This window comes from Leopardus geoffroyi, chromosome D1 (genome assembly GCF_018350155.1).
Source record: "Leopardus geoffroyi isolate Oge1 chromosome D1, O.geoffroyi_Oge1_pat1.0, whole genome shotgun sequence".
Taxonomy (NCBI): domain Eukaryota; kingdom Metazoa; phylum Chordata; class Mammalia; order Carnivora; family Felidae; genus Leopardus; species Leopardus geoffroyi.
Window position 1 is genome coordinate 73151413 of NC_059329.1, and position 16818 is coordinate 73168230.

A 16818-nucleotide genomic window follows, 5' to 3' on the forward strand; every position below is an offset into this window, starting at 1 on the left:
CCCCTGCTCTTTCCTCTGCGTGGGATGCTCTTCCATTTGCTCCATGCTTTCTGACCTTTTGGACCTCACCTCCAGAAGTCTCCCCTGTTCCTTACCCTCCCCCTTACCCCGGCCCCTGATACCCCCTCCTGTTTTCTGTTTCTCTCTCTGCTGTCTAGCGCAAGGACCTGGCACCCTGCAGCCCTTCAGCAAATACTCCTTGGATGGGTGGATGGATTGATGGATGAAAGAAAGTGATAATGCTTTCTGCGCCTACAAAAGCTCCTCTGATCTAGACAGGAGGCAGCCATGCGGTGTCTACTGCTTGTGAGAGGAAAATGTCCCCCAACTCCCTCCCACCGGTCTCTTACATGAACCCAGCAGCAACCTCAGCCTGGTGAAACCTTGCTTAGACTAAGAATGCTAAAGGCAACTTTTGCATCCCAGGGAATTTCTCCGTCCTCGAACTACAAAGGAACACTAAAATGGGGTTGGTTGAAGCTTCTAAAAAGCTAAATCCAATCCCAGGGTAAATCTGGACTTGAATTAAAACCCATGCAGACCTTTCATTCTGGTGAAAGACGGTAAGAAATAAGCTCTTCTCTGTTATTTCCAATGAGGACAGATCCAGAGGAAGGAAGTAGATTACATTGTAGCAGGAGGGATTTAGGTTAGAGATAAGAAAAGACTTTTTCCCCTGGCTGGCAGGCCAATTAGGACACCATGAAGCATACTTCCATTGCCAAAGCAACATGCAGAAGCTTCTTGTGTGAATCTGAGAAAGCACAGACCTTTGGCTGTTTCAGAGGTGCCAAAGGGAAAAGGTCTGAGGGCAGGGGACTGGCTACATTAATCCCTGGAGCTCCAGCTGACCCCAGAACTCAGCAACTCCACAGGTGTCAATTTGTCCATACCCTGCTAAATCTGTCTTTCCTGTGGGGAGAACATTTCCTCTTGTGCAGTTTCAGTGCAGGCCAAGTCCTCATACAAATATTTGTGGGGTATCTGTGGGCCACTGTGCACTTCATTCAACAGAATTGTCATTCAGGAAATATTTACAGAGCACCTACTATGTGCCAGGCCCTGTGCTAGGTACTAAGTGCACAGAGGTGAACCAAACAGCCATAGACACCATTCTACAGAGCTTACAAATGGCACAATATAGGCCACAGAAGACCGCCCCATGTCTTGAAGACCCTGAGTCTGTCACCCTCTGATTCCTTGCTCTTTCCTTGGGTAAGAGATAGTCCTGACTTATAGAAGACCCAGGGGGGTTTCTTGCTTTCCTAGGCCTGGCCAGTCATGATGCATTTGTGCCACCAGAGGGCAATAGAAGAACTCAGACCAAAGCTATGCAGGTCTCCTAAGCTCTGCCATGGCTGGAAATTTCACTTGTGATTTTCAGACCTGCTCGCCTCCCACCCCCCACCCACACACCAAGTCTAATTGCTCAAGTTGGCCAAACTGGCCAGTGCAAGGCCAACTCCTAGTTTTCCAGGAAACATTTCCCAACAATAACAACTACCTCATCACATGCCTACTATGTGCCAGGCCCTGTGCTCACAGCTTTCTGACCGTTGCTAATCCTCCAGGTAACATGCTGAGTCACTTTACTCCTCACCACAACCCATTTCATCGTTGAGGAAGCTGAGGCCCAGAGAAGTTAAATGACTTGCTGTAAAGTATAGAGAGAGAGAGACAGATTTTGAATCTGCATCATCAAAATACCTGGCTCCTTTTATTGCCTCGAGCTGCTATTTATACATTCTCCTGACCACTCTGAAGCTGAACCCCTGTCCCCATTCAGGACAACACCCCCCAGTGCCACTGGAAGGGTTGGTCAGGCTGCAAGCCCAAAGGCCAGTTCTCCTGGGGGAACATAAAGGAAGCCCCTGCCCTCACCTCTCTGCTGATGTCCAAGTCATAGTCTTGAGGTTCCAGGTCCAACTCAGTGACTGGCATGGCCTGTACTTTCAACCAGCCATTCTCCTCCTTGTCCTTTCTTTCCCCTTGCATGGCCCGTTCCAGCAACTGCAGGTCAAAGTCCTGCTCACGCTTCCACTGGCAATAGAACAAGAAGGTTAAATGTAGTCCCTTCCTGACTGCTAAAAGAGCCATGCTTGTGCCCTTTTGGATGGGGCTTGCAGGCATTGGGGTCCTTGGGAAGAGGGCCTGTGACCCATTACGGAAAAGCTTGGTCCAAGGTGACCATGGACACCTTGCTGGGTGCTATAACCCTGTGTAATGGAGAATGAGGCCTCTACCCCTTTTATATGGCCTGATTCCAGACTGCTGATTTCTCTTTGATCTGGGCCCCTAGAAAATTCACACATGTACCTCCAGGGCCCAGTTCTAAGACCCATGGCTTTAGACCCATAATGGTCTCCAGGGATACAGGAGGCTTCCAGGTCCAAGAAGGTGACCCCAAAACAGAACTTGGGATACAGCTCCAGAGAAGGGACTGCCCTTTCTGCTGCCACATAGCTTGTGGAAGGCTTTTTGGTTCAGCAGCCAGAAATGATGGAAAAACAAGCCCTGTGAGGCCCTGGTAAGTGAGTAGAATAGCCAAGACCCTCTCTAACAGGTACTCCCAAGAGGATACACTTAGGGGTGGAGGATATCGCACCCTCAGCAGGGCCAGGAAGGTCCAAGCAGGAATAGCTAAACTGCTATTTACCCAGGCATCTATTTGGGGCAGATATTTTAAGTTAAAAAAAAAAAAAAAAAAGAAACTGTGTAAAACTGAAATGCTAAATCAAATGCAACATATCCAAGGCTATTCCTCAGTATCAGCTATGTAACAAATCATCTCTTCAGAGGGAAAACTAAACTGGCCATTTTAAGATTCAAGCACAACTACGCAACTCTGCAGGGGCCTTTCAAATCATCCCTGCGGCCTACGCACTGCCTTTGACCCTGAGCAGGTTGTTGAGAGGAGGAAACAGGTTCAAAGGCTCTTTTTTTCTTGAGCAGACACCAAGCACATGCTTCTCCATCCCAGGTCACCTCCTCCCTCCCACCCTATACATCTCACAGAGCCCCAAATGGTCATGATTATCTTTGATGCCTCCTCAAGTCCTCCCCAAAACCCCAAACCCATTGCTATACCAGCACATTTCACCCATTCTTGCACAAGCTCTCAATATGGACTCCAAGCCAGTGTAATTGCTCTTAGGTGATGATTTCCAATTACAGTATGAAAGGATTAGGCATTTGAAGTTTCAAGGATGAAAAATTAATTTAATGATTCACAAAGAAAATTCACATTTTCTTACACGCTCACAAGTGCCCCAAATAGAGACAAGTCCTCATTTAAACCCAGCCTGATTGTTTCCACAAACAGAAAAAGTTCACTGAAGTTCACAGAAAAAGTTCACTAGATTCTATGATGTATCCTGGGGAAGAACCACGCCAATCCATTATCATTAAGCAACACGTTTATTGGCGTTGATGCAGAGACTTACACAAGTCTTTTTTAAGAGAAAAATTACAAGATATTCAAGTTACGATTTTTAGATAATCTTTCTACATTTGAGACATCAGGTTGTAAAAGGTCAGTGTTACCCCCAAATGACATTTGCTTATAAAGTTTAAAAGTTACCGGCTTTGCAGCTTTTGAAGCTAGGAGTGTCCTGGGTCTTACCCCTTTGGTGTCTGTGCTAACAGCTGCAGAGAGGTCCTCTGAATACAGAACATAATATATCTCGCCATCCATTCAAACTATTAAATACTAGAAACACAGAAAGTTTTCCATAAGAAATTGTGCGATAGGACTGGAGGAATTAAAACTGAACCACTTTAGGATTGGTAGAATTTATTTAATCGTGTGATCTCTGAAGTTTGTGTCTGCTGTCCAGGTGTAAGGCATGGACTTGGATAAATTCATAATGCCCAGACCTCTGCCCATGATCATGGCCCTCAGGCAGCGGGGTTGGCTCAGCCTTACGGGGCAGCTTTTGGGTTAAGTGAATTATGAGTCAGTAGGCCTACATAAAGGGGGCAGCAGAAAGGTGAGTGACACATGGGAGTGCTAGCTAGGCTATGGAGACAAGAGCTGCTATTACAAGCCTGGTAACAAAGAGCACAGGCCAGTTAGAGAATGTTCAATGCAAATTAGAAGCTTCTGTAAACACAATCAGGCAGGATTAGAGAGGCAATGAGCGGTAACACTAAAAGCAAAAGAGCTTGTGCAATGAATTAGGGAAAGAACAGTCTGGCTAGAGGTCTAGGGAAACACGTGATTTCAAACAACAGGGAAAAGTCAAATGGAACGTTTCCCAAAAGGACTGAAGGGGACTGAGGGCAGGGTGCAGTTCCTGGAAGCACCACCAGGAGGCAGCACAGAGTCCCCAGCTCTCTAGGGACACCATGAGGCCTGCCAGCACCACAAGCTGTGGGAGACCACGTGCTCTCAGGGTTGTGGAGCACCACCCTGTGCTCAGTTGCTCCACAGGGCATCACTTAGAGGTTTGGGAGGCAAGTTGGCTTGGGCTCCCCCTCATCAAATCATATCATCATCTTCCTCCTCCATTCTTGAACTCTGTACACCCAAGTCCTTGATTCAGCTGAGACTCCAAATGTTACCATGGCCTCTCTCAAGCTCGGCTTGGAGAACAAACTTGGGACATTTTCTCTGGTTCCCAGGCTCCTGCCGTGACATCCTCACTCCTTCTCTGATTCTGGATCACCCTCTGACCAGGTGACACATGTGGCCTGGGTTGTGGACAAACAGCCTTGTGGGGTGTTTTCTGAACCATCCCAGTCGAAGGCCTACTCTCTCCAGGGTGTGACGTTCTTATGTTCGGGGAACTCAGGGAAGCTTTGCTCCTGTCCCAGCCCCTCCTGCCTGGACCCTCCTAACATACTGAGCCGAGATCTCCGGGGAGAGGTTGGCTGAGGTAGCGGGACGAGGGCAGGCCCGTCCTCTCTCCTTGGCTCAGCGTCCTCTTGCGCTCCCGGACCAGGGCCTTCTGGTGCCGCTTCATGCGCTCCAGCTGCTCCTCCGCACTCATCTTGCCCCGCTGATGGTCCCCTGAGTACAGACGCTCCAAGGCACTCTTGGGTCTCTGAGGAGCAGGAGGGTGAGAGACAGGGCAGCTAGGCTGGGACACAGAGGACAGCCACCCTGTGGCTTCTCACTCCCATTCTCTCTCTCTCTCTCTCTCTCTCTCTCTCTCACACACACACACACACACACACACACACACACTAGTTGGGCTCCTCTTAGCCATAGAGAACCCCTTTCTCTAAGCATACTCATGGACACAATATCCCTGACTCTCACAGGCTCTCTGGGGAGCACCACATTCTGCACATGCAGACACGGAGGCCCAGGTTCGTCCAGCTGGGCACACATACAGCACGTGATGGGACCAGAACTCAGGGTGCAGACTTCCTGGGTACCCTCCTGGGAGCCTGAGAGGATGCAGAGAAATGTGGAGGGTCCATAGGAAATGGAGAGAGCTGTATGATGCTCTTCTAGGTGGGCAGTGGAAAAGGTATCACTGAGCACATGATGACAGGGACCCTGAGCTCAGCTGAGGTCATCTCAGAGGCCATCCCTGGCGCTCACAGGATTGCCAGTCCATCCACCTCAGAGCCCTTCCCTCTGTGGGTGAGGGAGCAGTGCGCTCCCTGAGAACTTCTCAAGGTCACTCACAGGGAAGGTCACCTTGCTGCTTTCGGCATTGAGACCCCTCCGGAGTGTGACGTAGGGAGCAATGGTGGACGACTGCTGGAGCCTTGACGTGGACCCTGAGAGGCCTTGGTGAGGAAACAGAAGAGCAAGTGTATTTGTGATGGGGTGGACAGGTCACCAGCCCCTCCCTAATCACCTCCCACTCCTGTGAGGGGGGCCATGAGGACCTAGCCAACAACCCATTCTTCTTCCCTAGGGTGAGGAAGAGCAGGCCCAGATAGAGGCCAGCCCAGGAGTGCTCTCTGTCCCCAATAGGGAACAATGTCCCTGGAGACCTGCAGACTACCCTAGTCTTCCCTCACATGCAGAAGACCTGGACAGCTTGGCAGGTAGAAAGGATGAAGGGGAAGGAATGTCCTTCATCCTTTCTTCCTGATGCACTACATGGCCCAACTTGGATGCCCTGCCTCTGTGAAGCCTTCTCAAATGCCCCAGCAGAATCTATTATCCTCTATATCCTTCAGTATATTCCTTGGTTACTGCACTGACCACAATGTCAACATACCTGTTCAACTAGACTGCAAATTCAACAATGCCTGGTTGGTTGAATGACTGACTGACTGACTGAATAAATGAATGAACGGAAAGTAGCAGCACCAGGTATTTGTTGAGCTCTTAACTATGTAACAGGCAGGCACTGTGCTAGGTGTTTTATATAGATTTTGTTCCACTGGCCTTACTATGTAAGCATTACCTGACCATTGTAGAGATGCACAATCTAAGACTCAGAGAGGTCAAGGAACTTGTCCAAGGTCACATGGTAGGAATATCATCGGCCATGTGCTTCCCATGTTTAGGGTCCTAGAGCTTACAGAAATCATCTCACCCTGGCTGGCTGGAGCCACCACCTATGCTTTATCCACTAACACCAATTCTTATCAGGGGTGGTCCCTGACATGTGGAAATGGACATCACACTGACTGAGGACACTGCTAGCATTTAGCATGTAGGGAAAAGAATGATTAATGTCCTGCAATGCAAAAAGAATCCTGAGCAACAAAGAAATGTCCTGCCCTAAGTGCCACTGATAAACATCTCTAGGCCACAACGAATTAAGGGAACAGTGCCCCTGGGCACAGTGCCAAGGGTTGCTGTGGCCCACACTCAGCGAAATCCAGAGCCTATGCCCTCCAGAACCAGCTCCGGCCATAGCATGCCTAGGAAGCATGGTGGGCCAGGAGTCCCATAACCCCACAAGTGCTAGAACCATAGCTGTGTCTCTCTCTGCTTCTGCATCTTGCCAGAGAGGGAAAGCACTTGACTGCCCACCATGGGGAGCAGATAGGAGGGGATCAGGGGAGGAACAGATGAAGGTGCATGGTCAGCCTGCTCAGGGATTCCAGGAGACCCAGATGCAAAAAGGTGGAGAGACCTCCCTTGAAGCGGATTTCTGAGGAGAGGGTCTGGCTACGGGGAAAATGGGGGATGGGTGAGCCTAAGGGCCTAAGTATGTTCCCATCTCCGTCGTAAAGAGCTAGGAGAGGACAGTGAGGACAATGCCCAATTGTTTAAAGAAAGAACTCGTGGAGTCTCAGAGTGACACAGAAGAGCAAAATCCCCCTGGAAGGCCTAGTATGGCCATACTGGAGTCAGTCATCCAGCATCCCTGCCTGCAGGGTACAATGGTCTGAAGCCACAACACTGGGATTGCATTCTGGCCCCTCATGTATTTACTATTTGGTAAGTCAGTTAATTTCTCTGAGACGTAGTCTTCTTGTCTCTAAAATGGGTATAATAATGGTACTTCCTTCATAGGATTATTACAAATATTAACTAAAAGAATATGAAGTGCTTAAAACAGGGCTGTACTTCATAGTAATTGCTATTACCATTATTTCTGGGGGCAGATGTAATAAAAGAGAATCCGGATGTGAGCCAGAGGAAGGAAGGACAGGCCCTCCCTGCAGCCCAGAGTCTCCCCGACAGCTGCTGCCCATGCTGAGGCCCAAGGCTGCAGGCAGAAGGGTGTGAGGTACCAGGTGAGGGCTAGGGAACAAGTGGTATGGTAGAAGTGGGGGTTCCCAAAAAGCCTCCATGGAGTTTTGCCTTACCTCTGCCTGGCAGGGTCTGGTACCTGCTGTCAGGGCCCACAAGTCCCAGGGAGGGCTGGGCCATGTCCCCACTGAAAGTCGCCAGCTCAGGTTCACTAACGTACGACCGGAGCTCTACCTGTGGGCAGAGTCTGAGGCTGTCATACCTGCCCAGTGTCATACCACCTTCCCTCCCCTCGCTCACAATGGGACAGCCCCAGGGGTCCTCCCTGCTCACCCTGGAGTCCCCATTCACACACAGCCCCTGCTCCCGGTCTCGCTTCCTCTCATCTGACTGCCGCTTAAGGCCCCTCACTGAAGTGTGCCGGATGATGGTGGCCTCCTTTGGCAGAGGTGGCACGGCCGGGGGCTGGTCCTCTGGACTGTAGAGCTCGGGGAGTGGGGGCCTGGGAGGTGCCTCGTCTTCCTGCTCAGAAAAAGAACCAGAATCAGTGCCCAGTGAGAGGGAGCTGGAGGGAGGATGCCTCCCCGTCAGGCATAGAGCAGGCCACACGAGGCCTGCAGAGCATGACTGCTTCGGCCCAGGGATGCCAACATTTCCCCTGGATGAGCTGTGAAGAAGGGGAATGCCTCTGCTCTGATCCTGTTCTTCCCTTCCATTCACTCCTTTTCCATTCTTCAAAGCATAACCTGTACAAGATCCAGAACTCAGGTTTCCTGTGTCCATGGTCTTACTTCACTTGCCAGAAGAGCACCATGGGGGGAGAGGCTGGTAACTCCATGCTTATTTGTATGTTTGACAGAACCCCCCCCCCCCACCACCACATCTACCCCACTCCCTGGTGCTCACACTGAGCTGACTAGCTGTCCCCACATGGTCTCTGGACCCTTCAACAGATTGGGATCTGAGCAAGGACAGTCTACATCGTCCTGCCCTTTCTATCAGAAATGTGCGTGGTTACAAAATATTTCCTCCTTCCTGACTCAGGCATGAATAAGTAGTCAGCATGGGTGACTCACTGCCTTCCCATCAGCCCACTCCCTGGCGGTGATGAATGTAACTATTTTTCTTGAAATGGACCCCCACACCCCCCAACAATGTTCTTTGAGAGCTGTGGCTTTTGCACAGACCAACAGCCTGGCCCCTGACTGTCATAAACACCCACCTCTGGAATCAATGACCACCGGGGCTCCTTCCTAAACGCCCCCTTTCTTAGCTTAATTTTGCTTTGTTTTTCAGGATTTGGGAGAGGTCAGAAAAGGGTACTGAAGCTTGCTCTACAAAGGTTTATCAGCATTCTAGAAAAGTGACACAGCTCACTGTTGTGTGAAAACTAAGCTGCCTGTCCCAGATCCCCGTAAGCCCTCTGAGCATCAGTGGCTTCCAACCCTGACAAGGTCTTGGAATCACCAATTTCTAAAAAGCTCCCTGGAAAAAAACGCAAAACACTGACGCGAACACAAAACTGCCTTTGATCAAAGGGAATAGAATGTCTGGAGATGGAGGGTGGGAGCAGACACTTTATTATATACTTTTTTTGGTATATTCTGATTTTGTGTCCTGTGAGAGTATTACCTAATAAAAAAAGTAAATGATGTTAAATTCAAGAAAATAAGCCAAATAAAAATGAAAGAACTATAGCTACACACAACAATATAAGTCTCACAAATACAATGTTAATGAAAAAGTGCAAGATACAAAAGAATACAGTATCACCCACAGGTAAAATTAAAGTGTTTAGACACAGGTAGCAACATTTTAAAAAGAGAAAAGAGGCAAGGAAATTGTCCGAGTCAAGATAGTGATAGTGGCACAAAAGGACTCATAGTCCTGAGGGCTCCAGTTGCTGACAAAGTTCTATTTCTTGGTTTGGGTGTTGGTACAAACAGGTGGCCTCTTTATCATTTGTTAAACCATATATTTAGGTTTTATGTCCATTTCAGGATATCATTGTTTCACAAATATAAATATAAAACAAGCAAACGACAATAAAATATGGTAAACCTGGTAAATTAAAGGAAAGAAGACCACCCCCAGGCAGTGACCCTGATGCTCAATCAGGTTGAAAAGCCCTGTCTGCAAGCCACAGAGGACCAAGCTGTGAAGAGCCTCTGTGACCATCTATCCCAAGCTGCTTGTTCTGTACTGAACAAGCTTGTTCTGTACTGAAACTGAAGAAGCCCAGAGAAGGAGTGGGCCTTGCCCAAAAACCCAGTGAGAGAACAAGAACTGGAATCCAGCACAGATCCCCGGCCACCACCTCCTCCTTCTGCTCCCCATCCTGGCTAGCAGGCGTCTCACCTTAAGTCAGGAGCTCTCTGCCCCAGCCATTCCTGCTGTTTGTTTTGCTATTTTCTGTTCTGTGGCTGGTACCTCCATTGCCTTTTAGATATAAAATTGGGAAAGAGACCTCAACATGAAGAAACTCACAGCAACTCAGTCCCAGCACCTGTCGTTCCAGCTCTGGGCCCTGGGCTACGGCAGGAAGCAGGTGGACAGTGAGGACTAGGGAATGGGAATTTGTGTGTTTTAGCCAGCATTGCACACCAACCTTGTCACAGGCCCTAGGCACACCCAGTGCCCAGGCAAAGCTCCTCTAAGCCTTTGTTGGCAAAACCTGAAGGTCCCCATCTCAAGGTCCCCTCTACTATGGCTTCCCTGTCACTTAGGCTAGATCCCTCGTATTCTCCAGCCAAGGCTGGCCTGGCCCTGGAGACACGAACCATCACAGTACCTGACCACATCTTCTATTTCCTTAAAGTCTGCTCCCAGATTCTGTCAAAAGCTTGGCCCTTCTCTTTGCCAGTCAAGCCAAGGTGTTGGCTCAGGCAACCACATGGCCACAAAACTGATCTGAGGAGGTGGGCTGAATGTCCAGTTAGATGGCAGGTGGCACAAAGAAGAGTCAGGAGATGTGGACTGGATCCACTAATATGGAGATCTCAAGCAAACGTTAACACCTTTGGGCCTCAGTTCTCATATGTGTAGAATGGGATACAGACCTTCCTGTCTATACTCCATGAGGTTATTGTGAAGATCAACTGTATTCTACAACCCACAGAGTGCTCAGCTGCCGATGAAGACAAAATACTCTTGCTGAGAGGAATTCATCACCCACAGGCTTGTGTAACTCCAGGTTTGCAAGGAGTCCTGTGTGGGGCTACCTACCTCTGCATGATGCATATCACAAATTCCACCCTACTTAACACAATCACTTCTTCTTGCTGGACCTCGGTTTTCCCAACTGCAAAATGGGAAGGTTGGGCTAGATCCTCTCTAAGGCCCTTTCCAGTTCTGGGAGTCTAAAGCACAACAGCAAGGCCCTACCACTCCTTAACTATTCATAGCTCAGGACTCTGGCTGGTTCTGTCTTCCCAGGTTTTCCCAAAAGCTTCTCTCCCAACAGAAGCTGACCTGAGGAGAGAGAGGGACAACAGCGCTCAGCAACTGGCCATCGATACTTACAACTTTGGGCTTCGTCTTGGTTGGTGACTGAAGAGGGGATGTCACTTTCCTCAGCTGGGGTGGATGAGGTCGGTACGGCACATAGGTTTGCAGCTGGGGGAAGAGTCGAACCTCCAGAGGGGTCCGCACGGGGCTGGTGGGAGGGCTGGACTGTGGGGGTGGCTTGCTCTCAGAAGTTGAGAGTGAAGGCACAGGCGGATGAGGAAACAAAGGCACCGTTTTTCTCTCTAAAGCATGTGGAGGCAAACAAAGGATGGAATGGAACAAAGACCCTCGTCTCTGGAGGACAAGGGGAGGGGCTTACGCCATAAAGATCTGACCTCTGCAAGGGCCAGCCCACATACCTGGGTGTTGGCCTCCAACCCCCTGACTCCAGGAAGATGGCCTGCTCACCTGGATTTTTGACTGATTCCACCAGGATTCTAAAGTTCTCTTTATTTGCACTCAGGCCTGCAATGACGTCTTCAATCCTCCAGAGATCCTTCTGTATCTGCGATTTCTCCTGAGAAAGGCAAGGTGGTGGTTCATTTCCCTCCCAGATCCTCACCAGAAGTTTCTCATTAGGACTTATGCTATCATTTCAGACACAGCACCTCACCCTGGGTGGGGCAGCATCCCCTTTGGAAACCCCACCAGGGCTAGAGCCAAGCCTGCCTCGAAGCTTCATAGGGTACCACACACATGGAAAACGCCCAAGATCTAGGGGAGAAATTCAGAGGATCTTTCACATATTCACCTTGCCTATTTCTCCCAAATTTAAAAGATTGCCTTAAATACTATATGCTTCCACTTATAAGGTATCTAGAGTAATCAAAGACAGAGATAGAAGGGTGGTTACCAGAAGCTGGGGTGGAGAGGGGAATGAGGATTGTCGTTTAATGGGTACAGAGATCCAGTTTTGCAAGATGAAGAAAATTCTGCAGATGGGTTGCACAACGTGAATGTAGTTCACACTACTCAACCATATGTTAAAAATGGCTAAGGTAATAAACTTTGTTATATATATTTTATCACAGTTAAAAAAAAATAGACTGTTTTAGGCAACCATGGCAAAAGGGAAGAGAAGGCAAGGACTAGAGGTTACACTATCCCCAGAATATAAAGAGCATCTTTTAAAAAACTATTTATATTTTTTTAAAGTAGGCTCTACACCCAACGTGGGGTGTGAACTCATGATCCCAAGATCAATAGTTTCATGCCCTACTGACTGAGCCAGACTGGTGCCCCATAAAGAACATCTTTTAAAAGACAGAGCTGCATCCTGGGATTTGGGGTTAAGAGTACAATGGGCAGTGAGTATTTGGCAATAAGGAGAAATGAAGTATTAATACATGTTATAACATGGATGAACCTTGAAAACATTTATGCAAAGTGAAAGAAGCTAGACACAAAAGGCCATGTGTTATGTCACTTATACAAAATGTCCAGAAGAGATAAAGCTACAGAGACACAAAGTAGATGAGGTGGGGGTGTGGATGGGGAGTGACTCTTAATGGATAGAGGGCTTCTTTTGGGGGAATGATGAAAATGTTACAAAACTGTGGTGACAGTTGCACAATTCTAAATATTCTAAATACCACTGAATTGTATACCTTAAAAAGGTGAATTTTATGGTATGTGAATTATGTGACAAACTTATTTTTTTTTTTTAAAGTACAATGGGAAAAGGGCCAGGCTACCCAACCATATGCATACTCTGACAAGTTACAATAGAAATCGGACGGGGAGAGATACTAAAAAGAGGTGAGCAGACTTTATCAGGATTAAGGGACTGTGGGCATTTTATGGAGTGTCGTTGACACACAATGTTACGTTAGTTTCAGGTAACATAGTGATTCAACTTCTCTATATGTTACACTATGCTCACCACAAGTGTAGCTACTGTCTGTCAAGATACCACCATAGAATGCTATTACAATATCACTATGTTCCCTATGCTGTGCCTTTTAATCCAATGATTTATTCTTTTATTGACTAGAAGCCAATACCTCCCCCCGCTCCCCTTTACCTGTTTTGTGCATCCCCCTCAACCCCTTCCCTTCTGGCAACCATCAGTTTGTTCTCTGTATTTACAGGTCTGAGTCTGCTTTTTTGTTTATTCTTTTGTATTTTGAGATTCCACATGAGTGAAATCATATGGTATTTGTTTTTCTCAGTCTGACTTATTTCGCCTAGCATAAATACCATCCGTGTTGCTGCAAAAGGCATGAGCTCATCTTTTTTATAACTATGTAATATTCCATTGTGTGTGTGTATAACACATCTTCTTTATTCATTTGTCTACAGATGGACATTTAGGTTGCTTCCATATTGTGGCTATTGTAAATAATGCTACAATAAATATAGGGGTGCATGTATCTTTTAAAATTAGTGTTTTTGTTTTCTTCAGGTGAATACCCAATAGAGGAGTTACTGGATCATACAGTATTTCTAATTTTTTGAGGAACCTCAATTCTGTTTTCTACAGTGGCTATACCAATTTACACTCCCACCAACAGAACACAAGGGTTCCTTTTTCTCCACATCCTCACCAACATTTATTTCTTGTCTTTTTTATTGTAGCCATTCTGAGAAGTATAAGGTGATACTGTATGGCTTCTTTCAAAAAAAAAAAAAGTTTGTTTTTTTTTTGGCGTTGGGTTGTAAGTTCTTTATATATTCTGGATATTAACCTGCGGGCAACTTTTAATAGAGTTGTTTGAACATGAAAGTATTCTTTTAATTTTTTTAATGTTTGTTTAATTTTGAGAGAGAGAGAGAGAGAGAGAGAGAGAGAGAGAGAGAGAGAGAGAAAACAGGAGCAGGGGAGGGGCAGAGAGAGAAGGAGACACAGAATCCCAAGCAGGCTTTGTGCTGTCAGTGCAGAGCTCAATGTCCGCCTCAATCTAACAAACCGTGAGATCGTGACCTGAGCTGAAACCAAGACTCAGACACTTAACCGACTGAGCCACCCAGGCGTCCCAGTATTCTTTTAAGTTTTAAACTATCATGGGAGAACTTAGCTGTGATCATTCCTCCATGGGCTTAAAAGCAAAGTCCTCATACCACATCTGCTCTCGAGGCACCCAGTCACCCTCAAGTGGAAGGATTCTTGCATGTGTGATACTTAAGGACTTGCCTGATTCTGCAAGTAGACTATGTGCTCCTTGGTATATCCCCACAGGGCTGGGGACCCAGCAGGCTCTCAGTACATGTATGTTGAGTGAAAAAAGGACCAATCACATAAAGTTCCTTGATCAAATGAAGTCCAACAGCTGAGACAACAGATGTCTCCTAAAGGAGCTCACATTCTCATACTCTCTCCATCCTTCCAACACCAACGCACATCCCTCAGGGCTGATAAACAAGGAATGGGCTTGATGCTTAGCGCTACACCAAAGCACGAGTGCCCTAAAACAGACATGTTATTGAGCCCAGAGTGGGTGTGTAAGCTAACAAGATTATCTCTGGAGCAGACTAAGCAGAATGCTGGGAAAAGGTAAAGGAGGAGTATCAGATTAAAATCAACCCTTTCCCCTCTCCTCTGGCAGTCTACCTGGCATACATACCTGTCAGGTTACAGTCCTGCCCCCATTTTGCCTTTCTGCCCCCCTCGTATGTAAGAAAAGAGCAACAACAAGCGAAAGCCAGAGAATCTCTAAGGTTCTCCAAGGATAATGGAATTTCAGAACTTAATGACAAAGTCAGGAAGCTTTTGGGGAGCACGGGGTGGTTTTCATTCCTGCATCCTCACACCATGCTGGGCAGGGAAGGCTACTATGTACTGCATTCAGCAAAGGCTTGAATTTATTGTCCAGAAGTAAGAACACATACAGGTAGCCTCACTTATCACATAGTTTTCACACAGTTACCTGGATGTTCTTTATTCTCTGGCTTCCCTGCACAGGTGGTCATGAGGATCTTTATAAACAAATCCACTCATCTTCACTGAAAAGCCTACAAATTTTCTCACAGCCAAACCTGGCTAAAGGGAGGCAAGTTTCCAAGCAAGTTCCACTGCTGAGAATTTGCATATGTGGCTACAAGCGTATCTCCAGTGTTAATGACTCTGGAGTCTAATATCAGGACTCTAACAGCTTGTCTGGTCTAGAATTACACCAAAGAAGTTAGCACAAAGGCTGTTCAAAGAAGGGCTTTGTGAGCTTCCGAGGTCACTTTGGCACTCAGGGAAAGCATGAGCAATGCCTCCAGCCTAGGTAGACATCAAGCTGCAGGGCCTAGGCTTCAATCTAGCCTAGCTCTTTATAACTTACATGGTTAAGTTCTCCAGGGAGTCTGTGACAAGACTTATACATTGTACTCATTTGTTTTTTAGAGCAGAGAAAGGGATTCTGGGACTGCTGCAAGTTAAATCACCATGAAATAAGGCACGGTAGAAACACAAATGGCCAATGATCATATAAAAAGATGTTTACTTTTATATGTTTTATATGTTTTAATACTACTAGTGATTAAATTGATGCAAATTAAAACAAGATGTCCTTTTCAGCCAGCAGAATGGCAAAAGCTAAAAAGACTGATAACATCAAGTGCTGGAGGAGCTGTAGGTAAACAGGGTTCAGCACCCTCATTCACTGTGGGTGGGAGGGCAAATGAGTGCAGCCTTTTAGAGGGTGACTGGGCAGCATCCATCAACATTTAAGATGTACACTCATTTCAACAGAGCAAGGCCACTCCTAAAAGCCTATCTTAGATAAACGCTTACAAATGGGCTTGAAAAGGCAGTTACACAGATGTTTTTTGTGGTACCATTATAAAAGCAAAACACTGCAAATAACTTAAATGCCCATCAGAAAGGAATGGCTAAAGTATAGAATATCTAGACTATGAAAACTATGCAGCTCTTAAGAACTAATTTCTTTTACTTTACACGGCCTTCTGAGATTATAGAAATCTTCTATAATCTGTGCCGTTCAATACAGTATCTACCAGCCACACGTGAGCTACTACTGAGCATTTGAAATGATTCTAGTGTGACTGAGGAATATATTTTTAATTTTAGTTAATTTCAATTAATTTATGTTTACACTTAAATAGCTACTGTATCAGGCAACATAAACTTGGGGGTATTTTTCCTGGAAAGATTTCTATAACATAAAGTTCTGACAAAAAAGCAAGTAACCGAACGTGTAAGTATGATTCCTCTCCTAAGTACACCCAACTCACACCCCCAAATAAATTATTTTATGTATGGGCACATGTCTGAAAATGCACAGAAAATGGTATGGAAGACAATACCACCCACTGATGGCACTGATTACATACAGAGAAGGTGACAGACTGGAGCAGAAAGAGAAGGGAGGGAAGAGGGGCTTTTATTTCATGTTTTGCTTTTTCTTCTTATTGTTTGGCCTTTACAGAGAGATGCATTCATGTATTATTTTTATAATTATAGAAACACAAGGAATGAAAAGCTAAAAAACATTACTGCTAAAATTAATGTAGATCATTGAAAAAGATCCAAGAAGATAAGTATAATGAGACAGAACACTTTAAGGAACTAGTAACTAGAAATAATCACTTGAAGGACTTTGTCAAAGTATTCACTAGTATTTTCAAGCCACTATGCCAAGTGCTGTGGTACCAAAAAAGAAGAGGAAAAGGTTAGCTTGGGTTCAGGGAAATTATGGGGGAAAGAAACAACAGCAAGAGACAGACAACTTCTGGGAGACCTAGCAGGCCAG

General features: G+C 46.5%; 1 protein-coding gene across 15 annotated transcripts in view; it reads right to left on the reverse strand.

The window, feature by feature from the left end:
• The window catches only part of PLEKHA7 (pleckstrin homology domain containing A7), a 221099-nt gene that overhangs the window by 5823 nt on the left and 198458 nt on the right, over nt 1-16818 (reverse strand). For 11 of the 15 annotated variants that reach the window (XR_006714108.1, XM_045484647.1, XM_045484645.1 and 8 more), the window contains 7 exons: nt 11528-11636; nt 11135-11361; nt 7946-8134; nt 7729-7846; nt 5639-5742; nt 4845-5045; nt 1882-2040 (listed from right to left, as the gene is read on the reverse strand). Coding sequence is in view for 14 of the 15 variants with exons in the window: in XM_045484647.1 (XP_045340603.1) it covers nt 1882-2040; nt 4845-5045; nt 5639-5742; nt 7729-7846; nt 7946-8134; nt 11135-11361; nt 11528-11636 (1107 nt within the window). In the remaining variant the exon portion in view is untranslated. Of the gene's footprint in view, nt 1-1881; nt 2041-3398; nt 5046-5638; nt 5743-7728; nt 7847-7945; nt 8135-11134; nt 11362-11527; nt 11637-16818 lie in introns of those variants that run through there. The other 4 variants (XM_045484643.1, XM_045484654.1, XM_045484655.1 and 1 more) reach the window with 4 other exon arrangements.